The 13,863-nt window shown below is 37.9% G+C and overlaps 1 protein-coding gene across 6 annotated transcripts in view; it reads left to right on the forward strand.

The window, feature by feature from the left end:
* SYNE1 (spectrin repeat containing nuclear envelope protein 1) overlaps positions 1-13,863 on the forward strand; it is a 464,341-nt gene that overhangs the window by 383,574 nt on the left and 66,904 nt on the right. For all 6 annotated transcript variants that reach the window (XM_082855887.1, XM_082855882.1, XM_082855883.1 and 3 more), the window contains 2 exons: positions 9,148-9,306; positions 12,121-12,287. In XM_082855887.1, the coding sequence (XP_082712013.1) occupies positions 9,148-9,306; positions 12,121-12,287 (326 nt within the window). The remainder of the gene's footprint in view (positions 1-9,147; positions 9,307-12,120; positions 12,288-13,863) is intronic.

Below are 13,863 nucleotides of genomic sequence, written 5' to 3' on the forward strand. Positions count from 1 at the left end.
TGTTAAGTGAATCATTCACGTTAATTATTGTGAATTTCACAAGCTACAGTAGATGTCCCTACAAACTAAGGGCAGTGTGGATTGCAGAGAATAAAGGAAATGCTTGTTGAACTGGATAAATCTTGAATCGAGTGCTGAGATCAGAGTGGAAGGGACAGCTTGGTGTAGAGGGAGAAAGTGGATGTGCTAGACAAGCTTGCAGCTTGAAAAAGGCACAGGAGTAGAGCAGAGAGAGGACCTGGCTGGGGAAAAGCAGGTGTTGGAAGGATGAACTAGAGAAAAACTCTGGAGCACACTTGGTAAATGTGTGAACAGTTTCGTGTGTGTGTGTGTGTGTGTGTGTGTGTGTGTGTGCTTTTTAAAAAAATAATTGTAAGATGATTTTCATAAATATGTTAATGATTTGCATTCAAAATTAATTTAGCCACTTTCCCCAGAGTTCTATATTCTCAATGAACAGTGAGAAACTTACATGGAGTGTGGTGATGTTCATCACACTTTATTCTTTTCTGAGTTCTTCAATCCAAATCCAATACTATCCAGTAAATTAGTGTACACTTTTTGATGTAAAGATTTTATCATAGCATACATAAATGAAAGATACTTGGTGGGTACAGATATTGGAAAATGCCCACAGCAATGTTCAGTTACCCTTGTGAGCCTTATTCATCTGTTTTTCTTAAAATTGGGAAAAGACTAGCACTACTTGCTGACTCAGTACTTTTTAGCATATTATGTGAAATGAATTAGACTAGATCCATTTCTCTAGCTAATTGATGTCTCTAAAGCTTTCAGAGAGATAACACCTTAGATATTGGCTTCCATCTCCTTCCCAAACCTACCATGAACTTCTCTATGCCAAGACCTTGCTCAGGCCATTGTTCCTGTCTAGACTTCCTGCCTAGACTATTCCTTCCTTTCTGATTTTCTAAACTATCCTCTTCTGTTGAATTCCAGTACTCTTGTGATGCCATTGTTTGAAATGCTCAGACCTCTGTTCCTCTGAATGCCCATTTCCCTTTTGGTCTATGCCATCATGTGACAGTGCCTTGTTCCTTTTTTCCTCTTCTCCTTCTTCTCCTCCTTTTTCTCCTTCTCCTTCTTTTTCTCCTTCTTCTTCTTTTTTAATGCCTGTGACTTGAGTTCAAGATCATGAAGCCCTTGAGGACAAACCCTTTCTTTGCATCTCCAGTGCCTAAAACAGCTGAATGTTTCTACTGTTGATTATTAAGACAAGACTTTAGGATATTATTTTATATCTTATGTTCCTCTAAATGTAAAATAACGACAAGGTTTCTGAATATTTAGGAGGGTAAGAAGATTATAATTATGTAGTACTTTTTGATTTAGGGAAACTGATACTATGTAAGAATACCACCAGGTACAAAGGATACAAACTTCCAGTTACAAGACGAATAAGTTCCAGGGATCTAATGTACAGCATGGGGACTATTGTTAACAGACTGGATTATATATTTGAAAGTTGCTAAGAGAGTAGATCTTAAATGTTCTCACCACACAACATATAGTGGTAGTTATGTGAGGTGATAGAGATGTTAGTTAGCCTTGTGGTAGTCATTTCACCATATATATGAATATCAAATCATCGTGTTGTACATCTTAAATTACACGGTATTATACCTTATACCTTATATCTCACTAAAGCTAGAAAAGGAAAAAAGCAAAGAAAAGTTTACATGTTGTAAAATTGCTTACCAGACTTAAACATATCTAGGCGACAGTCTGTTTAGAAATACATTTTGAAAGCTTCTGTTGATCATATGACATGCTGTAAAGAGATTAATACCTTGCACCTGTGAGTAGACTGGACAAGTTAAAAAAAAAAGAGGAAGCAGAAACATAGTGTTTCTAGAAACTTTCTATATTGAGTGTGTTAAGGCATGAAGCTAAAGCATACTTGTCTCACGTTACTTCAGTCTAAACAGCATTATTTAAACCAGTGAGAGTTTAGTCACGTGATTCATACCAAAGGTGTCAGGGTATAATTGTAAGGAGAAATACAGACCAGTTACTACTTCTTGAGTTAGCGTTTCCGGAGAACTTCTGTCAAGTATGAAACCGCAAAAGGAAACGAGCTTGTGCCTATGTCTCATTTTCAAAGTTAAAAACGTTAGAGAAACATGGCATAATCCCTCTGTTGAAGACCAAGTAGTGCGTTCATGGTCCAATGGAAGCAGTCGGTCAGAGGTCCGGACTGATCGGGGCTGCAGGCAAGGAGGAGGCGGCCGCCCTGTTCATAAGCATCACAGACTAGAGGTAATGGAGAAAAGCATCCTGTCTTCAAATAGACTCACCAAATGGTTTGTTGTGCCTGTGTACAGCCGTGGCTCGTATTTGCTTTTAATTCCTGTTTTGGTTTGTAGAGCTGTGTGTAATTCCAGTTGAGATATAAATATATCATCATTATAATTGCTCGGTGTTCTTTCAAATTGTCACGGGAAAAATATCTGAAGCAGAAGAGGATGTGTTTCCTGTTCAGCTGCCTCACGCTCTGGGGGTTTTAGCTGGTGTTTGTCAGCTGTTGGCAGTGCAGCGCGTTTATACCCTTGAGAAAATGTAAATATGTGCTAAACTGATCAGTAATTTAAGGGTTTCCACTGAACTCAAAGACAGTGATGGTAAAGCTCACTTATTGTACAGCCTAAAAATTAGTTTTACAAACCAAAAGGAAAATTCGGTCCCCATTATTAATTTAAATCTTTTGAAAAGATTGGGGCGCCAGTTTGTAACCAGAGCTTGTGGCCTACCTGTTTCTTCCTTCAACTGTTGCTCTACATAAGCAAATGAAATGAAAGCAACACTTGCATGGTATGTGAGAAAGACTAGAAATATATATTTAAGCTGCTTATTGAATACATGAGTGTCAGGAGAAAAACATATTAAAAACTCAGATGATGCCCTGTTGTCATATATAGTTAAGTAGACTGAACTTTTGTTAAGTCTTTAGGATATACTGGTCACTTTCTAAAATTATTTTCCTGTCTGAAGATATATTCTATTATGAGCTTACAGTATTCCGGTGCATAAGACAGTGCATGGCATGTAGTAGACACATGTTTACTGCAAACCAGAAACATTTGTTTAATGAATTTTGGAACAAATGAAAGATTAATTTACAAATGACAAAAGTAAAGCTTAAGAAAGATGAGTAACCTTGCCCTGGTCATATCATTAGTAAGTGATGGAGATTGTTTTTGAACCTCATCTGCCTCTGCATATTTGATCATAATGTTATATTGCAAAAACCTGTATTAAAGTGTATCAGAGATTCAAGCTTTGCTGCTGCTGGTCCTTTTTTTTTTTTTTTTTTTTTTTGGCCATGCCACGCAGCTTGCAGGATCTTAGTTCCCCAACCAAGGATTGAACCCCGGCCCTCGGCAGTGAAAGCGTGGCGTCTTTCCAGTCTAACCACTGGACCGCCAGGGAATCCCTTTGCTGGTTCTATTTTGTATTGATATAAACAAATGCCTCAAATTTGTCTGACCTCCTCTATCCCTGTCTCTGAAATCAGAGTAATACCTACCCCTCAAAGTAATAATATTTTTCCGTTATGTAGTCATCTTCCCTGCAGATGTTGTTGAGAAAAGCCCTAGAACTTATTCTTGCTGATGGCCAAGATTTGGGGGAAGAGGCAGAGAGGCGAAGCACATAGCAAGACTTGTTAGTCTGAAGTCTGAAAGGCAGGGGTTTCTAACCTTTGCATGGAAAACAGTTGCTTCAGGCAGTTTCAACTATGAAAATATAGTTTCAGCTTGGACATCAATCGAAGCAGAATTTTAATACCAGCCTGACTCTGCTGCTCTGTGAATGAAAAAGAAAGTCATATCCACGAGAAAGTTCAAAATCTTAGCAGATCAGATGACACTCTGCTGTCAGAGATTGAGAGGAAAATGGTGCTGGACGGACTGTACTCTTCAGGGCTGTCTTGGTAGAGCTTAACGTAGGTGAAATTTGTCTCCAAAACTTTTAATCTTGTTTTCTTGGTTTTTCACATTCCTATCAATACCCACACCAAGTAAATGCACTGTTGTTCTGTATTTTTCTGCCTCAAAGAAAAATTCATGGTAAACTGAATTATACTAACGGGGAAGTACTTAATGGATTAACCAGTGTCACTCTACCCAGAGAAATTTTTATTTTAAAAGATCATATTAACTCAAAAGAGTGAATTTCTAATGGTGGCATTTCAAAAATTATGGCAGGTTATGGGGTTTGCCATCTAAGCAGCTCACTAAGCTTGGCCCTGGTATAGGTATCCTGGGCTCATAGTCTAATTCCCAACACTTTTATTTTTTTTTGAGAGAGAACTTCTTCAGTATTTTTTTAACCATTTTTTTAATTGAAGTATAGTTAATTTACAATGTTGTGTTAGTTTCAGGTGTACAGCAAAGTGATTCAGAATATATATGTATTCTTTTTCAGGTTCTTTTCCATTATTGGTTATTGCAAGATATAGATTATAGGTCTGTGTGCTATACAGTAGGTCCTTGTTGGTTATCTATTTTATATATAGTAGTGTGTATATGTTAATCCCAACCTCCTAATTTATCCCGCCACCGCCACCCACTGTCCCCTTTGGTAACCATAAGTTTGTTTTCTATGTCTGTGAGTCTATTTCTGTTTTGTAAATAAGTTCATTTGTATCATTTTTTTAGATTCCACATATAAGTGATATCATATGATATTTGTCTTTCTCTGTCTGACTTCACTTAATATGATCATCTCTAGATCCATCCATGTTGCTACAGATGGCATTATTTCATTATTTTTTATGGCTGAGTAATATTCCAGTGTGTGTGTGTGTGTGTGTGTGTGTGTGTGTGTGTGTGTATACACACACCACATCTTCTTTATTCATTCATCTGTTGATGGACACTTAGGTTGCTTCCATGTCTTAGCTATTGTAAATAGTGCTGCTGTGAACATAGGGGTGCATTCATCTTTTCAAATTAGAGATTTCTCCAGATATATGCCCAGGATTGGGGTTGCAGGATCATATAGTAACGCCATTTTTAGTTTTTTGGGGTTTTTTTTTGCGGTACGTGGGCCTCGCGGCCTCTCACTGTTGCGGCCTCTCCCGTTGTGGAGCACGGGCTCCGGACGCGCAGGCTCAGCGGCCATGGCTCACGGGCCCAGCCGCTCCACGGCACGTGGGATCCTCCCGGACCGGGGCACGGACCGGCGTCCCCTGCATCGGCAGGCGGACTCTCAACCACTGCACCACCAGGGAAGCCCCATTTTTAGTTTTTTAAGGAACCTCCGTACTGTTCTCCATAGTGGCTGCACCAATTTACATTCCCACCAACAGTGTAGGAGGGTTCCTTTTTCTCTACGCCCTCTCAAGCACTTATTATTTATAGACTTTTTGATGATGACCATTCTGACCAGTGTCAGGTGATACCTCATTGTAGCTTTGATTTGCCTTTCTGTAATAATTAGTGATGTTGAGCATTTTTTCATTGCCTGTTAGCCATCTGTATGTCTTCTTTGGAGAAATGTCTGTTTAGATCTTCTGCCCATTTTTTGATTGGGTTGTTTGTTTGTTTCATATTGAGCTGTATGAGCTATTTGTATATTTTGGAAACTAATCCCTTGTCGGTCGCATCATTTGCAATTATTTTCTCCCATTGTGTACGTTGTCTTTTCATTTTGTTTATGGTTTCCTTTGCCGTGCAAAAGCTTTTAAGTTTAATTAGGTCCCATCTGTTTATTTTTGTTTTTATTTCCATTACTCCAGGATATGGATCCAAAAAGACATTGCTGTGATTTATGTCATAAAGTGTCTGCCTATGTTTTCCTCTAGGTGTTTTTTAGTATCCAGTCTTATCTTTAGGTCTTTAATCCATTTTGAGTGTATTTTTGTGTATGGTATTAGAGAATGTTCTAATTTCATTCTTTTACATGTAGCTGTCCAGTTTTCCCAGCATCAATTATTGAAGAGACTGTCTTTTCTCCATTATATATTCTTGTCTTCTTTGTTGAAGATTAGTGGGCCATAGGTGCATGGGTTTATTTCTGGGCTTTCTATCCTGTTCCATTGATCTATGTGTCTGTTTTTTGTGCTAGTACCATACTGTTTTGGTTACTGTGGCTTTGTAGTATAGTCTGAAGTCAGGGATCCTGATTCCTCCAGCTCCCTTTTTCTTTTTCAAGATTGCTTTGGCTATTCAGAGTCTTTTGTGTTTCCATACACATTAAAAATTATTTTATTCTAGTTCTGTGAAAAACGCCATTGGTAATTTGATAGAGATTGCATTGAATCTGTAGATTGCCTTAGGTAGTATGGTCATTTTAACAATATAGATTCTTCCAATCCAAGACCATGGTATTTCTTTTCATCTGTTTGTATGATCTTCAATTTCTTTCATCAGCATCTTATAGTTTTCAGAGTATAGGTCTTTTGCCTGCTTAGGTAGGTTCATTCCTAGGTATTTTATTCTTTTTCATGTGATTAATTCCCACTCTTTTCTAGGATGTAGAATCACAGACATTTGGGGCTGTGAGGGACCTTGAATATTACTTACCTAATCATTAACAGAGCCAACCCTAGGCAGAATTGCTAACTAGGAAGTGTATAACACCTTAGAAATATTTTCATTTTCATTTAAAAAAAGGAAACTCGGGCTTCCCTGGTGACGCAGTGGTTGAGAGTCCGCCTACCGATGCAGGGGACACGGGTTTGTGCCCCGGTCCGGGAGGATCCCACATGCCGCGGAGCGGCTGGGCCTGTGAGCCATGGCCGCTGAGCCTGCGCATCCGGAGCCTGTGCTCCGCAACGGGAGAGGCCACAACAGTGAGAGGCCCGTGTACTGCTAAAAAAAAAAGGAAATTCATTCAAAATGCATTGAAGAGTAAAATAGATCCATGCATATGTGTTAAAGCAAAATGTAGCAAAATGTTAACAATTTTAGAGTCTAGGGAATATATCATAGCTGTTTACCATACAATTCCTTCAACTTTTCTGTATGTCTGATGTTTTTCATAATAAAGTATTGCCGGAAAAAGGAAAATTGAAAGGTAGGTGTTTAATGTGGTGGGATATATGGCAGAATGTCTAGCATTATCAACATGACTGTTTAGAATGTCTGTAAAAGTGGATCATCTTCTTACCACTCAGATTGCATTTTATTTTGCTAACGTGCAGTTTAGCTCAACTAGAAACATTTCTTCGTATCTCAACCAGCACTGCAAAGACAAGAGTATTATGATGTCAGAAAGTTTTAGAATTCTGGAAAGGATCATTCTAGACCTAGAGATAAGAAAACAGGCGTATTGTATCTATATTGTATAGAGAACTATTAAAACTCAATAATAAAAAACAATCCAATTAAGAAATGGGCAAGAAATTTGACCAGATAGTTCTCCAAAGAAGACATACAAATGGCCAAGAATATGAAAAGATTCTCAACATCATTAGCCATCAGGGAAATGCAAATCAAAACCACAATGAGATAGCACTTTATATCCAGTAGGATGACTGCATTCCAGAAGACAGATAATAACAGGTGTCGGTGAGGATGTGGAGAAATTGGAACCCTACTACTGGTGGGAATGTAAAATGTCGCAGACACTTCACAAAACAATCTGTACTGTTGCCATATAACCCAGCAAGTCTACTCCTGGGAATGTGCCCCAAGAGAAATGAAACATATGTCCACACAAACACTTGTACTCAAATGTTCATAGCAGCATTATTCATAATAGCTAAAAAATGGACACAACTCAAATGTCCATCAATAGATGAATTGATAAATAAAATGTGGTATATCTATATGGAAACATATGTTCAGCAATAAAAAGGAATGAAGTACTGACGCATGCTCCCACATGGATGAACCTTAAAAACATTATGCTAAGTGAAAGGAGCCCATCACCAAAGATAGCACATCGAATGATTCCATTTACATGAAATGTCCAGAATAGACAAATCCACAGAGATAGAGAGTAGGTGAAGGTTGGGAGGAAGGTGCAGGGGTAGGCAAAGGAGTGAGTACTGATGGGTACAGGGGGTTTGGGGTTTTTTTTTATATTGATGAACATGTTATAGCATTGATGGTGGTGGTGGCTTTGAAACTGTGAGCATGCTGAAAAGAGCTGGGTCGCACACTTTAAACAGGAAATGGTGTGGAAACTACATCTCAGCAAAGCTGTCACAGGGAAAAGAAAAGAAACAAAGATACAAAAATCAAAATAGAAAGCAGGCAGGGAAATAAAAGAACTTGCTCAAAGTAAAGTGATCATGATAGAGCTGATCAGGGATTGTGCCTCTTCCACTGAGGAAGGTGTCTCCTGACACCTGACGTTCAATTAATTCTTCCCTCCTTCCCTATTTTTCTTTCTTTTTTTTTCTTTCCTTTTTCCCTTTTCCTTCCTTCTTTTGTATCTCTTTCCTTCTTTTCTTTTTTTCTGCCCTTTACCTTCCTCCTTTTCTTATTCCTTCTTTTCTTTCCTATTTCTTTCCTTTTTCGTAAAAGTACATTCCATGATCCTGTATCATAGCTGCACAGAACCAACTGTAGTGAGAAGCTAGATTGTTTTTAATACATTTATTTATTTATTTATTTTTGGCTGCATTGGGTCTTCATTGCCATGCATGGGCTTTCTCTAGTTGCAGCGAGTGGGGGCCACTCTTCGTTGCAGTGCGTGGGCTTCTCATTGCGGTGGCTTCTCTTGTTGCGGAGCACGGGCTCTAGGAATGCGGGCTTCAGTAGTTGTGGCTCACGGGCTCTAGGCACGTGGGCTTCAGTAGCTGTAGCACATGGGTTCAGTTGCTCCGTGGCATGTGGGATCTTCCAGGACCAGGGTTTGAACCCATGTCCCCTGTACTGGCAGGTGGATTCTTAACCACTGCACCACCAGGGAAGTCCCAAGAAGCTAGATTGTTCAGAACCTTTAATAAGTGAATGTGCATGTGGCTCTTCGGGAGGGAAGTAGTGGATTAAGTGTCTCCCACTTGTGAAACTCGCTAGGCTAGAGCAGAGCTCCTGGGACTGGGCCTCAGGGAACAGTGGCCTAAAGAGATGCACAACTACTGCTCATCTTAGTCGACCCAACAGAGTTTATTTGCTCTTTTCCTCAGGGTATGAGCTCCACTCTGATTATGCTTTTGCATTTTAAACTTTTCAGCTCTCTTTAAGGCAGCAGCAAGTAAGTGAGAGACTGAATGAATGGGCCGTCTTCAGTGAAAAGAACAAGGAGCTTTGCGAATGGTTGACTCAGATGGAAAGCAAAATTTCTCAGAATGGAGACATTCTCATTGAAGAAATGATTGAGAAGCTCAGGAAGGTATGGGATGTGTGGCTACATGTGCTTAGATGCTCTTTTAATGGGTACAGAAGACAACCTTACTCCTAGTTACTTTCCTGAGAAAGGAGCACTCTATTATAAACATTTTATCTTTTTAATATAAAATAAACTTGACTGAAAAGACCTCCTTTACATACAGAATATATAGAATATTTTCAGTTCGCAATGAAATAGATTATCTGCTGATAGATAATGTTCAGCATTTTTAGATTTTATCTACCTGTTCAGCAGGAATTATTTATGTGTTGGTTGTCTTTGTTTTTAATTGAAGTATAGTTGATTTATTGTTTGTTTTTCAAGAGGTAAAATCCCCAGAGAGGAACTAAAAGAAAAAATTCCTAGGATCAATTAAACTGACATTTTCTCTGTAAGTCATGATTTACAGACAGTTACAGGAATGAGGACTTCCCTGAGAATTTTAGCTTCATATTAATTTCAAGTTATGTATGATTATTAAACTATTTTATATGCTCCAATGGATCTAGATCGTTTTTCATGTCTGTACAGGACTGGTCACATTTACTAGCATTTAAAAATGTTTTTGATGGTTTCAGTGGTGTTTCCACACTGTTTTTGAACAACTAATCATTTAAATTTTCTCTCTCTTCTAAGTACATATCACCATCTGAAGTACAATGCATTTTCCCAATTTACTTGTTTATTATCTGTCTACAGTGAAGCCCCACTGGACTGTAAGCCTCACGGGAGCAGGGACTTTGTTTTGTTCATTGCTGTATCTCCTGCAACCAGAGCAGTGCCTGACTTTTCATAAGTACTCAGTCATTACTTACTGAATAAATGAATTATAGCTTCATTCATTATGAAAAGAAATATAACTAATTATTAGGAAAAATATCTTTACCTGCAAAGTTATTAATATTACATCTTGGCTTTGGAGTTTATTTTTCTCTCGTGTATGTGCTTGGGCATATACACGGAAAAACAGAAACTCCAGAGCCAGTATGTGATATGAATGACTCTATAGGTTTCCTTAAAATTGCAAGCTCTAAGCGTCAGCATTTGTACATTTGTTATTGTAAGCCTTTAAAATGTGGGCAGAGATGATACAGATTTCATTTCAGCATCTGCTAAAAGCTCTGCCCTTTGCTGGTTTCTGGGTGTCAGATAATGTTCTACCAGACATGATTAATGTATAATAGGTATTATAGTGAAGTTTGCTATAGAATAAATTTTAATTAAATGTATTTATACTCTGATTGATTTTATCATGAAATTTAAGATGCATATTTTGGGGGCTTGACACACAGATCATTTTGTTATACTCTTTGGTAACATTTGGAATAATTTTTAAAATATCAACTATACCATTCTGTATATATAATAAGTTATGGACTTTAAAATAAAGTCTTTATGAGCTTACCCCATGTGGTATCTCTTTTGTAAAGAAAAATAACATGGAGGCTTGGTAATTTTGACAGCTTAGAAAAAAGAAATTAATAAACAGACTGTAACCATGGTATGGGTACCTACTGGCATTAACACTCAACATCGTACTTTAAAAGACAATCTAAGAGTAGTATTTTACTATAAGTACTATTTTAAGCTTGGCATAATTCCTTTGAAATAAACATTTCTCAGTAATATCATCTCAAGTTTGTAATAACACATTATAACTATTAAGAAATGCACCTGGTATGTTGGTCTTTGACTCCCATGGGCTTGAAGTAACATAGAAAGGAGAGTAGGTGGAGGTGCTGGGCCTGAGGAAGCACTCACAACTGCAGGAGAATAAAATTTCACCGGCTCCATCCATTCTTTGGGGCCCTTTTTACTTAGATAACTGATTTGAGAGGGTAGCCCTGTTACCAGGGTAACTTGAGAGCAATAGGAGGTGAAGATACCCGTATTCCTATAATATCTGTCTGGGTATATTATTTTGCTGAGAAAATATTTGCTGCCTAACAGGAGCTTAAGCCAGAAATAAAAAACGTGATTCTGAAGTTTGGATGCTGTCACTATGACAAGAAATTAAGAGGATCAATTGGTCCAGAGGCTGGGGGGAGGGGGGGGGACAGGTAGGGGTCAAGGGGAGATGTCCTTTCATCATCACTTAAGTCATACTGTTCAGTGGCCTTTCTGTTACTATAGACCATATTGAGAGCCTGTCCTTCTTACCTAAAACAATCTTTACTACAGAAACTGGATAGATGAGGAAGGTTTGAGACCCATTGATCCTCTAAGACCAATGGTTATTGTTCTTGAGAGTTAATTTGCCAATGATTTATGTGCTGTAAAATATTGACGCTGTATAGAGGACAGCTCTTTAAAATGAAAGTAGTCTTTTAAATCATTCTGCACAAGTAACAGTTGACATACACATACATATATACATTTACATATACACACATAGTCGCACATCTTATTAGCGTCTTGTTAGCTATTTGTATGAGGATTGATTCTAAATATAACATGTGGTTGGTGATTAGAGCAACAAGGTATAACTTCCCAGCACTGAAATCTTTCAGGCTTTGTCTTTTGTTTCTATGTATGTACATTTATTGCTTTTTTTAATGCCCATTTTAAGTAAATGGAAAGCATCCTCATTTCCTTTAAGAACATCTGTATAAAAATTCAATCTGGACTTTGCCTACATACCGAAAATAACAGGTACCACTAATTCTTGTGTACTGGGACTCATATTCACACAGTGTTCCTTATGCCTGAACTATTTCCAAGCAGTAGAAAACTGTAATTATCATGTTTCTAGTAGAGCCAGATTGAATGCATCAAGAATATGCTTTCTGACCTCTGTGATTGCCGTTTATTACACAGGATTATCAAGAGGAAATTGCTATTGCCCAAGAGAACAAAATACAGCTCCAGCAAATGGGAGAACGACTTGCCCGAGCCAGCCATGAAAGCAAAGCATCTGAGATTGAATACAAGCTCGGGAAGATCAATGACCGATGGCAGCACCTCCTGGACCTCATGGCAGCCAGGTAAAAAGGACCTTAGTCAATAGGACACACATGCAGAATCTCAAAGCTTTCAGGCTGCCTTCCATTTCAGCTAAAGATCGTCCAATAAATCTCTGTGTTCTTTATCCCACCATTTTAGTTCATGCTTGTCTCATAAATGTCACTTTCGTTAACTTTAAAATTCTCCTTCTTATTTCATAAATTCAGTGGTGTTTGCATTTAACTGAAAGAGGGAAAGTCATATCCAGACAAAATCCATTCCCAAGAGAAAAGTCTTTATTCTGGGGCTTCATAGTACTCAACTTCCTATAAGGAAGAAAGTGAAACTGCTGACCAGTATCTGTGGAGGGTGTGTTTGTCTGAAGTGGCAAAAAAAAAAAAAAATATATATATATATATATATATATATATATATATATATAGTATAGTTAATTAATATATATATATAATCACATTCCTACTGTCTTTTTGATTAGCAAGGTGTGGGAATAAATCTAATTATTGCCATTCTGCTTAGACGTAAAAATAATCTGCTGAATTACTGTAATTTTGTATTTAACTCTAGTGATAACTGTAAGTGTCTACCACATATCTGAGAGGAATGTTACATTCAGTTTCTGTTGCGGAAGGGCAGGGTGAGCGAAAGGGATAAAAGTCAAAAAGAAAAAGTATCTAAGGATCTTTACTAGCAATATAGAAATCTGATACGATTGAAGGAAGCACTGTGTTATTTGACATAAGGGTTATTTTTTAAAGGGAAGGGCTAGGTAGATGCTTTATTTGAGGTGAACTTTGCTGCTTGTTGGAATGTAGCCTCCATGAGGGCAGGCATCCTTGTCCATTCTATTCACTGTATATCACAAGCACCAAGAATAGTTCCTGAATGCAGTTGGGGCTCAATAAATATTTGAACGAATGTATGAATGAATACTTGAATATTTGAATGGATAGTCTTCTTTATGGCAGTTAGGAGAGTTGGAATGTTACACATGCTTCTGATTCACAGCCATTTGGGAGCTATCCCAAAATACACTTTTTAAAAAATCCGGATTCTTTTCCTTAGCCATGCTGCATGATGGTGGACCTGAAATAGTGCCTTTTGAATACTGTGTGCCCACGAAGACTTCATATGGGCATGGCAAGTCCATGTGTTGATTTTAAAAACATTTAGTATATTTCTTTTTCTATAAGGGAGTTATCAAAGAGGGTCTCATTTAGGAAGGTGAGATTATAATTTGTTTTAGTGAGAATGAAACAAAAATGGAATAGATGTTGACCAATTTTTAAAATGTTTAACGGTAGTATTATAATAGCTAACATTTACTAAACCCTTAGTTTGTAGCAATGACCATGCTAAAGACTTCATGTACATCTTCTCGTGTGCTGTTCACAACATTCTTTGAGGTGGGTATTATTATTATACCCATTTTCCAGATGTGAAATGCTGAGGCTCAGGTTTGCCCCTGGTCATGCATGTGCTGAGTGGCAGAGTGCCCTAGAATACTGCACTCTCCTACCTGCCAAGCTTATGACTCCTTTGTCCCTGTTCTAGAGAATACAATTAAAAGGAAGTTAGGGTCTGTTATTTATTTCTACA

This window comes from Leucopleurus acutus (assembly GCF_964270905.1).
Source record: "Leucopleurus acutus genome assembly, chromosome: 15".
Taxonomy (NCBI): domain Eukaryota; kingdom Metazoa; phylum Chordata; class Mammalia; order Artiodactyla; family Delphinidae; genus Leucopleurus; species Leucopleurus acutus.